Source organism: Malaclemys terrapin, chromosome 22, assembly GCF_027887155.1.
Source record: "Malaclemys terrapin pileata isolate rMalTer1 chromosome 22, rMalTer1.hap1, whole genome shotgun sequence".
Taxonomy (NCBI): Eukaryota; Metazoa; Chordata; order Testudines; family Emydidae; genus Malaclemys; species Malaclemys terrapin.
This window is the reverse complement of record NC_071526.1, coordinates 13,642,705-13,655,209: the sequence shown is the minus strand read 5'-3', so window position 1 is coordinate 13,655,209 and position 12,505 is coordinate 13,642,705. Positions and strand designations below refer to the sequence as shown.

The window sequence follows — 12,505 nt, the reverse complement described above, 5'->3', positions numbered from 1 at the left end:
GATCCCAAAGCACTTAACAAGCTGCTGTCCAATCAAGAGTCACGTCCCGCCCATCCACCCCGACCATGGAGAAGCAGCCATCTGCCATGCTGCTAGCACGCTCCCAGCAACCTGCCTCTGCACAAATCCCACTGGTATCGTCAGCTGATGAAACCAGGAAACATCATCTTCGAAGCCGCCTCTGCTCCTGAAAGCCTCCACTTTTCAAACTCTCCCCCCCCCAGCCCCCAACCGCGATTGTATTCTTTGGAAATCAAACCTGCCCCTCATCCAGGTGTGTTTCAAGGGCTCACAATCTGGCCATTGTTGGCTTGGCTGTCATCTCCTTCCTTGCGTGTAACACAGAAGAGAGAGTGTGTTGTTACTGCACAACCCACAGGGTTGATTCTTCCTCCCCCCTTAATCTTTTCAATCCCTTGCAAATTGCCCAGAACATAAAGGTCGCTGAGGATGCCCTGTACCAGACACCGTGAGCCAAAGCTGGATGGACTCTTGAGTGCCGCGTCTCTAGTCAAATGCTGCAGCAGCACCGAGTAACCCAACGCTGTATAGTGGAGAGGGAGAAGTTGGGGCTGGCTGAGCAAAATCTCATCATTCCTCACCTCAGCACTTACGGTTATTTGTGGCCCTGCCTCATTATACCCACTAGCAATATCCAGCCACCCTGACAGACCGACTCGGAAGTAACGGAGGGATCCCATCCAAGAAAGCACGTCGCTACAAACGCACCGTTGCAGAAGCCTACGCTGTACGAACGATGGCGTGGCCGGAGCCAGGTACAATATGGTTAAAGCACAGTTCAGACCTGGAGGGTAGAGGATGGAATTACGTTTTAACCACATTCCTGAGCCATGCCACAGGCCTGCAAGGGCCAAGGCTTCAGCAGGGTTTGGTCCACACCTAGTGCCAGGCTGAGCACTTTAGTGACTCCTCACAATGACCTCACAACCAGGTGCCTGAAATGGGAGCTTTCTACTGTTTTGATTTGCTCACTCTCTCTCTCTCTCTCCTTGTGGCATCTCCACCTACCCTGCTGTCTGGCCACTCTGGGCATGTCTACACCGAGATGCTCAGGATTCAGGAAAGTTATACTGAATTAGCTAATGGTGTGTATTTAGAGTGCGTTATAAACCCCCGTGTGGACATTCTCTTCCACTTCGGAAGTGAATTAAGCTAAAGCAAACGAAAGCCACTTTGCTTCTGAGTGAGAGCGCACAGGGGTTTAACTAGTGCATTTTAAATTCACACTGTTAGTTAATTTGGCTTAACTTTCCTGAGCAGCACCATGCAGACCCCCCCTCAGTAATTCATCAAGGTGACAGTCCCCACTCACGCTAGTGTTGAATGGGCAACAGTCTGCTCTCAATTTCACCACCCCATCCCAGTCGCTACAGTAACTTATACAGCACGGCACCTGTTCCAGTGGGTCAGGTGTGGGACCAGGAGACAGGAGGCTGTTTTAGTCACAGATCCACCATGGCAAGACACTTTCTGTTCCTATGCCTCTGCTACAAATACAAACAGTGCTTTGAAGTCTAGGGGGTTGCAGGGTGTAATTCACTAATTCCTACAATTGCCTCCTGGCTGCTCTCCCATTTACTCCGTCCACTCTTTACCTTCCAATCTACACTGCCCTCATTACTCACACACTATTACCCTGCCATTCGGTCATTTCCACAAGCAGCGGGCATGATGAAAACCAGACCTGTCATAACCAGTGAGAGCTGCTGAGTGCTTAAGGTGTCTGAACATCAGGTCAATTATCTAGGAATCCTGGTCCACACATAGTTTTTGCATTGGAATAGCTAAATCGGTGGGGTTGTGATTTTTTTTACAGCTATACAACCCCTAGTGTGGATGCCGTTACACCAATATAATAATAGTACCTTGCACTCATATAGGGCTAGGGTGCCTTATACCCATAGAGCGTATTCTTCCTCCTTGGAACGCTACCAGTATAAACACCTTTCTACTGAGCTAAAGCGGTATCGTGTGGACTGTACAGAATTAACTATCCTTTAACTATATTGAAAATGGTACAGCTTTGGAGCGCAGGCAAGGCCTAAATATGGATTTAATAGCCTAACACTGACTCTGAAAGGGCCAAGGGATGTCTGAAGGAGCTGTTCTCCACGTTCCTGCTATGCCGGTGTCAGAATCTGTTACAATCCATCCTTTCCCAATGGCCTAGTGCAGCTTTGGCCAGATTCTCCCTGCTGGAATTCTCTCCCCAGAGAGAGATAATTAGTTAATACCATTGCTATTTTTAAAGCTACATGAAAGGCTCTCTCTTTTATTCTGAGTCTCACTGTTTGTGCTGGGCGGGTGGAGGGAGCTGCTAACTTGGTTAAGATGCACTAGCCGTGATAAGACACTTGTGAATAGCTCGATATAAATGAATAACTAACCAAACTAATTCTTGCATGCAAATTGAAGGCATAACAAAGGTAGGAGGGTCAGGGTGTGTTGCTTATTTGCTTAGATTCGAAGCTCCTCCAGGCAGGGACAATGTTTGCTTCTGCGTCTTGCAGGCTGTTGGCACTTAACACACAATAAATTAATCATCATCATCAACATCTTAACTAGGCTCTGAAAGTGGAAAATAACAGAGGCAGGCAGGCTTCCATGAGCTCTTTTAGGAGTGATGAGTACAAGGAGTGACAAGGTAGGGGAGGGAATATCTTTTACTGGACCAACTTCTGCTGGTGAAAGAGACAAGCTAACCAAGCTTACACAGAGCTCTTCTTCGAGCTCTTCAACGCCGCGGACCCTGAAAGCTTGTTGCTTTCGCCAACAGAAGTAGTTGGTCCTGTAAAAGATATTACCTCACCCACCTTGTCTCTCTCGTATCCCGAGACCAATGCAGCTACAGCAACACTGCAAACAGTACTCAGAAAAGCAGCTAGGTGAATCTGGCTGGTAGAAAAGCAGATAGATTGTGAGTCTGCTTTTCCTGCACCATAGAAATCCCTAGGAGTTTTGCAACTGGGAGCTTATCCAAAGCTCGCTGAAGTCAATGGAAAGACTCCTATTGACTTCAGTGAGTTTTCCATGGAGGCCCTTTATGCTCATCCATCTTCTCTCCTCTACATTTATTACAGTAATTTTATAGAATCACACCTTTTTAAACAAAAGGATTTTTTTCCAATTTAAGTTGTAAACCCCACTGTTGTGCAGGGTGCTGTGCTGCTGCTGACCTCCACCCCAGAAGTAGCTGCACGGCAGTGGTATTGTGATTACACGCGTGAAGAGATTGGTCACGTATCATTTGCCTTGTACCAGCAAGGTACAAAACAGAAACCCACACAGTCCCTCCCCCCTAAAAAGTGTACAGTTGAAAGGTCAGAAGACTAGGTCCCAAATCTGCACAGATGGACTACTGCCCCCAGAATCCCATGCACATCTGGGTGGAGGATCGGGACATCTACACAACAGCAGGGTTTCCTGACACAGAGGTAAACAGGCCTGCTCCTGGTGTAATTCAGCACGTCCACCATTGCTAGAATCAGTTCTGGATAAAGGATAGACATTCAGGAATGTTCACAAAGACTTAGAAGACCGGGCCCACTTAGAAATCCAGAGGGGACTTCCTCTACTTACAAATTTCAGAGTAACAGCCGTGTTAGTCTGTATCCGCAAAAAGAAGAACAGGAGTACTTGTGGCACCGTAGAGACTAACAAATTTATTAGAGCATAAGCTTTCGTGGACTACAGCCCACTTCTTCGGATGCATCCGAAGAAGTGGGCTGTAGTCCACGAAAGCTTATGCTCTAATAAATTTGTTAGTCTCTACGGTGCCACAAGTACTCCTGTTCTTCTTTCTACTTACAAACACATTCCTTGGTGGCCTCACAGAAGACCTGGGGTTTAAAGGACTGGGATCGAGAAAGAGCTGGTGATTGGGGATCTTTGGGGATGAAATCTACAGGAACACCAGTGAGATTTATCGTATTTCTTCCAATGAGAAAAAGGGGCTTTTTTCCCTCTCCCCTGCAGGTCTGCATCCTGACCTGTCTCATCACACTACAGTTCGCCCTTTAGAAACATCACGTCTGCCTCCCATCACTTCAGCTCTGGTCCATGATTGCTGTGGCAGGAGAGCAGCGGGGTGTCAAGCGCTTTCCCCCCTCAAGCAAAATGAAAGAGAGACAGGTTCTGCACGGGGGGGGGGGGGGAAATCACAGATGGAAAACTCGGCTAGCCAAGCTCTGGCGGGGCAGGTTGGATAGCATTAGTGCAGCTGCACAATGTGCCCAGGGCAGCTTTGGTGGAGTAGGTTTCCCTGTTATCCCCTCCAAAATCCCCTCTTTCCGATAAACAAGCCCCGTCGTCCATATAATATTAGCCTGTTCCTTCACAGAGGAAAATCCCTGCCTAGTAAATAGCCATAGGGGAGAAGGGTGTATAGATTGTGTTTGATAACACGCAGCCAAGGCTCCCGCTCCACTGATCCCATACAGCATTCCAGTCATTAATGCATTCGGCAGCAAACCCGGCTCTGACAGACTGGCAAAGACAGCCCAGGACTTTCACTGGAGTAGATGAGACATAATATGCTACACGGCGCAGCGGTGTCAGGGAGAATACAACCGCTCCACAGAGCTCGCTGCTACGGGGCAGGCTCGTAGGAAGAGGGAGGGTTTTGTGTTTGGTGTCTCCCCTCCCCCCCGCAAAATGATAACACACACAGCACCTAATGCAGACTAAACTAAACCGCATACGGGACAGGACACCACTTTATCTCTGCAAACACTGGAAAAGCAGAACATTGGCCAACACAGGGAAATCCAGCTAGTTTGATGGACATTTTCCTCCCATGCCTGTTTCCAGCCCTGGCTTTAGCTTTTCTTTCAATGACTGTAGTTGCATTTTCAGACTCCACAGACCCTCTACCAGGCACTTCTTATCGCTAGAGAGAGAGGCACAGGTTTGTACAGGTTTTGCACGACAGTCATGCTAGGTATGGAAGTCACATGAATCGGATACAACAACCGCCCCACCTGGGTGGGGGAGGCTAGACTGCTCCGGAGATTGGAGCCGTTCATTCTATGCCAGTTTCAAACCCAGCTGAGTTTAGGGGTGACCCAGAAAGGTGGACTATGACCTGTAAGTGATGTTATAACTGCACCCAGGCTGGGTTGTCAAACAACATAGCTCATATACGTAGATCCTAACCATATGGAGAATGCATTTGGACCATGCCCTGGAACTGAGCTTTCATTAACATAACAAACAGGCTGTATTTGGGATCTAACACAGTTCTTCTGCTGGGTATCCAGCCCCATATACCCCTGTCTGTGTAACTGGGTTGGCCAGTTCTCCTGTCCCCCAGATCTCTGCACAAGGGGGACATTGGAAAGCGTATTACACCCTGTGAAAAATACCCTACAGCTCTCTACCCTTTGCACGGGTAGTTGAGGTAGCATGGGATAGCTGTAGTGTCCACATTTTCCCAGAATGCACCAGTACCAACAGGGTGAGGCTGCTGGTCTGGAGAGGCCCAGAGGGTGGACACACTTGAGATGGGGCACTCTGAGTGGGATCAGTTGACATGCATGATTGCGCAGGTCAGAGATTACTCATGCTTACCAAGGTTCTAGGTGTAGCGAAGACCGGACCGTCAAATGATTATTCGGTGGTGTCCACAAAAGCTGGCCCTGCCGTTGGCCTCCGTGTTGGCAGAGTCAGGAGAGAGGCCAAGGAACGAATGGACTCCAAAGACGGAATTCTCCTGTCTCTACTCCAGTTATGGGGAGAGAAATATTGGTGATGTGCTATGGGGCTCCCCGTACTGTACCTGTTTTGTAGATAAACAGAAGACAATTAGTCTCCACGGCTGTCAAGATGGTCCCTTTCATGAGCACTACTGTAAAGTCACTTCAACCCCTCAAAAAGAAAATTAATTAGCTATGGTTTAATAACATTAGGGATTGCACTAAAACTGACCAAAGCCAGAAAACATCAAACAAGACTGACACGCCTGCTTTTGCAGAAAAGAGCAACAACTGTAACTTCCAATTCCCTGGCTGTTTTCTCTTTGGGTCCCAGTAGATAAAGAGAGGGGGTGAGGGTTGCTCTCAAGTTCTTTGTTTAAGAACAAAATCTTTCATGCTGAACTCAAACATCACAGTGTGTTTACTCAACACACCCTATGGATTCACTAGACCCACTCACCTCTTTCCAGCAAATGGGGGCCTAGCTACATGTGCTAATTCGGAAAGCATGCATTATTTAACTCCTGTAAATCCTCAATGGCTCCTTTGCAACCCTTGTGGCCAATTGGGCAACTCCAGATTTGAGATATGGATTAAAGATCGGGAAGACAAATAAGAAGCCGCATGGCAGCCATTCAAAGGCTTTATCAACTGGAAACCAAGAGTCAATAAGGACAACTGTGGCCCAATATAATTAACACAGAAATATTGCTCCAGCAGGGGGAAGACAAAACATGACCTTGTTGGTAAAACAAACACAACAACCCATTGTTTTCCATCCTAGATGCTGCTGGCCTTGATCCTACACTGCCTTGTGCAGGCCGCAGCTGGGTGCGCTAGGCTCTTGCGCTCCTGCGAAGCTACATATGGGGCAGTTAAAGCCAAACATTCACGGTTTGCATTGAGCCTCAAGCCCACTGACTCCCAAGACAGCAGGGTAACCATGGGGCTGGGGAGAAGCAATGTACCTAGAAGCCCAAGGTAAGAGGTGATGAACAGGATGGGAGCACAGGGGACCCCAGTCCTGCAGGAATGAAACACTGCTGTGCAATCCATGTCATAGCAGGAATGAGGGCACCATGGAGAGCCAGTAGCCAAGGACCTTATTTGAATGATCATAGTTAAAATCATGTCTCCTTAGACATACCCATTCTCCATCCGTACTGCATCCCTTTGCTACAGCAGCCAATGCATGTGGACCACAATGCCCTTACGTGTGCCCATGTGCTATCTTCCCCGGATCATGAAATCTTTGGTGTCCCTGCTGTGCCATGGGCAAGGACTAGCAGGACCAAGGCCTACATATGAAATTACTGATGTATTACAATGGACACAGCCAGGTTAAACATCGTGAGGGTCTGATTTTCAGCAACGCTGAGTGCAGACAACTCCAGCTGACATTAATGAGAGCTGCATGTGCGCAGCACTTATGAAGATGAAGCCCATGCATAGGTTCTAAAAGAAAATTCTCTTCTGTGTTATAAAGACCACCCTCTCCCTATTATAGGGACACTGTCCATTTGAAATCTAGTCAAATTTAAAAAAAACGAGCTGGATGTCGATTCAGACGCTACATCTGCCTTGAAATTGTTGTGGTTTTACAATGACGTTTTCCTATTTTGCTCAAGATCTTTCTCTCCCCTGTTGCTGCATGAAAGTCCCACACAAACAGCAAGGGGAAACCAAAGAAACAGGGAAACTAACTTGACACAAAGTGTTGTCAAATGCACAACATAGACAAAGTGAGAGGGAAATGGAGAAAAAATGACTTCTTGGAGGGCTAGACATTTTAAGGGGTGACTGAGTTGTAAGACCACACTGTACAAACTTCAGACAGAAGGGCGATGTTTAATCAGATGGACTAACTGGGAAACTAAAACCACAGCAACAATCCAATTCATTTCCCACCTGTATGTGTTTATTTCTGCCTTTGACTCACCTTGTAGAGTGAAAACAGACTGGTCGGTTTCACTTTTGTTTCCAATCAGTTTCATTTTTACACTGCCGGTGGTGGGCAACATTTGATTACCACGCCAATCTCTCCCCTCCCCCGGCCACGAAAAACTCCCTTGAGGCTCTGAAGTCTTGTAGCCCATTGGGCCAGACCCTGCACCTTTTCCTCCAGCCAAGAAATCAATAGAAGATATTCCCCAAATAAGAACTGAGCGGGGCTGGCAAGATGCAGCGGCCTCTCTTGCATTTCCCCCCACACACACACCTAGCGTGTGCCCCCCCCCCCCACGCTGCACCCCGCTTTGCAAACGCTGTGGAGGGAGGGGGATAAACGGCCTATTTTCCCACTGAGCATCTCCCAGCCCGAGCACGTTCCCCATTGTACTGGGGGCGCAGCTCCTGCCTGTCCCCTCCCCACGCCCGCCATTGGGCGGGTGTTTAAATACCCGACACGCCCCTTGCTTTTGCGCGCTTATTAGCAGGCGCTTGGGGCTGGGAGGGGCGTAGTGATCCTCTCCGTCGGTCCCTACTTCGGTGCGCCGAGCTGGCTGCGACCCTGGAGACGGGGGGCACCGAGCTGATCTCCCCGGTGAGGGCGCGTCTCCCTCGCTCCTCGGATTTGTCGCTTTGCTTTTTGTACTACCAGGAGTTTGCCCAGAAGTTTGGGGCAGCGGGGAGCGGCTTTAACCCCCCTCCCTCCCCCCGCATCTCAGGATTTTAGGAGCTTCACCATCCTTTTTTGTTCCGTGCGTCTCCATTCCCTCCCTCCAGCCACCATGGGAAGCCAGGGCTCCAAACCGGCTAAAGGAGACGTGATGGCTCAGAAATCGGCCGATGCTGCTGCGGTGTCTCCCTCCAAATCAAACGGCCAGGTGGGTTTCAATGCCCGGTTGGGGGTGTGTGTGTGTGGCTCGGGGAGGGGGGCGTTTGGATCTTTGCTTTGTTCCCTTCCCCCGGTATAAGAAAGGGGCTCTCCGGGGGGAGGTTTAAGCCCCTGGAATCGCTAGGGATGGGCTAAGGGCTACTGGAAAGTCTTTGCCCCCCGCCCCACCCTCCAGCTTTGCGGAGGCGAATTAGGCGCTGCCCCTTCCACCTGGCTCCTTTCTCTGCGGAAAGCATGGCCCTGGCGCGCTGGGGCTGCCCCTGCGAGTGAGCCCCCCGAAACCCGCTTGGCTGGGGGAGGGGATCGTGCCCCAAACATGGGGGGGGGGGTGCGACCCCACCCTGCAATCTCCAATACCCTCCCCCCCGCGTTTTACTGCCATGGTCTCCCCGCCGCCCGTTCCTTGTCCCCCTCCCCGGGTCTTGCTGGAGAGCGCGGCGTGGGCTGCCTTTGTTTGGCGCTCAAGCCCCGGGCAGCCCCGAGTGCTCGGCGGAAAACAAAGGAAGGATCCGGGTCCAGAACGGGGGGTGGGGGCGGCGATGGCCGCGTTCCAGGGCGAACCCCGACGAGCTCCCGCGGGCGGACCCGGGCGGCTCGAGGGGTCTGGTTTGGAGGGGCGAGAGCGTCTCTCGCGTTTTCTAAGCGCCTCCAGTTAATGGGGGGGGGGGGCGTTCCTCTACCCACCCCACATGCACCAGTGGCCGAAGCCCCGGGGGATCACACGAGGGGGGGTCACTAGGGCGCACTCTGGAGCGGGGCGAGGAGACGCGAAGGGAAACGCTGCTGGGGAGGACAATGAATGCAGCCAGGCTAAGGACCTCTGCAATTCGAATCACGGAGGGGTTTTCTTCTCGGGGGGCTGAGACCCCCCCCCGCCACCCCCTTGCGGCTCTACCCGGCGGCGGGGGATTGCAGGGCTGGCTCCCCCAGGGAGGGACAAGGGTGACTTTTTAATGGAAAGCGGACATTGGGCAAGGGGGGGGGATCACGGCTGCAGCGTCCCGTCCCCCCCGCTTGCATCGTGCAACAATGCCTCTGGCGGGCGGCAGCAAGCTCCCCACCCCGCCCGGGCTCTGGAGGTGGAGCGCGAGCGCCCGCTGGTGGCGGCGCAGGAGCGGTTCCTCTTGGCGAAACCCCCCCCCATTTTATCCTCCTGAATTTAGGGCCCGGCTCACCTGCGCTGGCAACTGACCACCTGGGACTGAGTTTCTGCCGGGCTCTCCAGCACCGGGTTAATTGCGGGGCACGCCTGCTCCATTAGGCTATGGGGGGGGGTGGTTCTAGATAGAGGGTTATAACTGCACCCCCCTAGCACATTCCTCCCCATCTGCCCATTGTGCCCCCTTCCCCCACCATGCCCCATCAGCTATAGAGCCCCTGGAGCAGGAGCCAAGGCTCACTCCCATCAACTCTGTGGGAAAAGAACCTAGCCTCTAGCCTTGTGCATTAGCCCCTGGGAAATGCTTCCCCTCCTCACCCTGCTCTGCCAGGTGAGAGTGACTCGCTGGCTAGTCAGCATATCACAGGGTGGGCTCCTGACCTAGCTTTTGCCTCCTGATCAGTTTCCCAAGAATTGGGTTTTATAGCCAACATCTCTCTGGGAGGTGAAAACGCCTTTTAATCCTACCAGCTAAAGGCAGGGAGGTCTGGGAGAAGTGGTGGTATTCTGGATCTCCAGGGTCTAGCTCTAGTCTCTAATATGTCATGGTTCCCTCTTCCCCTAGGAGAATGGCCATGTGAAGATAAATGGGGATGTCTCACCCAAGGCTGACGGAGAAGCCCCACCCCTGAATGGCAATGGATCTGCTGAGCCAGTCACCGAGGAGACCAAGGCAGAGTCTGGCAGTGGAGACGCCATCGAGCCAGCCCCAGCTGCTGACGGTGGGGAGGCCAAGCCTGATGGTGCTGCAGCCTGCAAGGAGACCCCCAAGAAGAAGAAGAAGTTCTCTTTCAAGAAGCCCTTCAAGCTGAGCGGGATCTCCTTCAGGAAGAACAAGAAAGAGGCTGGAGATGCTGCTGTGTCCTCTCCCACAGACGACCAGGCCAAAGCCGAAGCCAAAGGAGAGGAGAACCCTAGCTGCTCTGCCAATGAAACGGAGCAGACCAGTACAACACAGGAAGGGAAAGCGGAGGAGAAAGCTGCTGCAGTGGACAGCAGTCCGGCAGCCGAGGGGCAGCAGGAAGCAGAGCCTAAAAGGGAAGATGCAGAAGCAGGGGAAGCCAAGGAGAAAGAGGAACAGGAGCAGCCGCTGGGGGAAAGCCAGGAGGCTCCCGCTAAGCCTGAGGAGTCCTCAAAACCTGTGGAGCCTGAGGCCAGTACAACACCTGCAGCAACTGAGCAGAAGGAAGAATAGAGCCCACCTGACATGGTCATAACTTAAAGACTTTGTGCCATCCTCATCCCAATAACACCGTGGACTTGCTGCCTTGCCCACACACCTGTATGTTCAAAGTAGAACTGACAACACCTAATTAAGATGCCTGAATTATTTCCCTCCTTCCCCCTCCATGCAGCTCACTGTTGGAAAACTGGTCTGGATTCCCACCACCACCACTTGGGACTAGTTTGCCTGAATCCTTTAAAACTGGAGGAAGATGATCCTGGACATAACTGGAATCTAGTCACACTCCGTCTATTACACCAAACTCTGGGCTCTCTGCTGATCTTCTGCCTCTTTTCCACTAATCCTCCAAGCAGCTTTCAAAGTCCAATAAGCCACTGACTGTTCAACGGATTCTTTCTTGGTTTAAATTCCTGGTTCTGACTTCATTTAAAGTATTTTGGGCTTTTTATAGAAACAAACAGTTTAAAAGCTAATCTGGTTAGTTTTTTATAATGTCTTACTATTGGCTTAAAACCATAAAGCTTGTAAGTCCGCTGTGTTTAATTTTACTTCTAAGGGGTAACTTTTCTGGGGTGGGGGGAGGGAGAGTGCAAACTGTATAATGTGAAGTTTTTTTTGTTTTCTCTGTAAATACTTTTTAATGACCAAAACATTTGATTTGCAATTTTCTAACTCTAAAAAAAAAAAAAAAAAAATTGTCTGGGTTTCCTTGTAACATTTGAAAGGAATAAATGGTGACCCCTTCCTGGGTAACTTGTTGACTTTGTCTAGGCTACTGAAGGAGATACTGAGGCTGGAGTTGCTTATTTAGCCTAATGGCTGTTGCACTTAATTCCTAACTGTAGTAGCACTCAATTGACTTGAGCACATCTAAAGCTGGACAAGCTACACACCCATGTTCTGCAGGGTCTGTGTCCCAGACTGCCCCATGCTGTGTGTAATGTTTTTGCATGTTGGGTGAACCTGACTCTTCTCCCTAAATGAATTCTTTAGTTAATGGCCTCTACAACTTATTGATCTCAGTGGTTTGAGCATTGGTCTGCTAAACCCAGGGTTGAGTTCAATCCTTGAGGGGGCCACTTAGGGATCTGGGGCAAAAATCAGTACTTGGTCCTGTTAGTGAAGGGGGCTGGACTTGACCTTCCGGTTCTGAGATAGGTAATTCTAAAAGACGAGCTGGATTGATAGACAAAGCCTGTAATGACTTGACTGGGGTTGTGAAAGAGATGCATGGCTGATCACTGGGAGAGGGGGAACACTTAGTAATTAATTTAAGCTGGAGCCCTTGAGGTAGGGAAGTAAACACTTTACAGTCAGAGAGGAGGTGGCTTGTCCAAACTCACCTAGGAGTGTATGATACAGGTGGAAAACTAAACAAGTGAAGTCTTCTCCATTCATTTAACAAGAGGCAAGGCTTTTTCTGCAAAACCAGAGGGCAACAATGATATGACAAGGCTGCACCTTCTAAAGGCTCAGTTTGTATTGTACTGGGGCTCTAGTCTGTACCTAATCTCATTCAGGAGTCCTTTTTAATAAACTTCTAGATAAGTTGTGGCTGAGGTGTCCCCCAGTCAGTGAGACAGGGCCCAGGGGAAATGTGCAGCTATAGG

At 50.4% G+C, this 12,505-nt stretch overlaps 1 protein-coding gene across 1 annotated transcript; it reads left to right on the top strand.

The window, feature by feature from the left end:
* The first annotated feature begins 8,176 nt into the window (after positions 1-8,176).
* On the top strand, positions 8,177-11,639 carry MARCKSL1 (MARCKS like 1). The gene is made up of 2 exons (XM_054011697.1): positions 8,177-8,539; positions 10,275-11,639. The coding sequence occupies exons 1-2, from the start codon at positions 8,444-8,446 to the stop codon at positions 10,902-10,904; spliced, it is 726 nt and encodes a 241-aa protein (XP_053867672.1). The 5' UTR covers positions 8,177-8,443; the 3' UTR covers positions 10,905-11,639.
* The last annotated feature ends 866 nt before the right edge of the window (positions 11,640-12,505 follow it).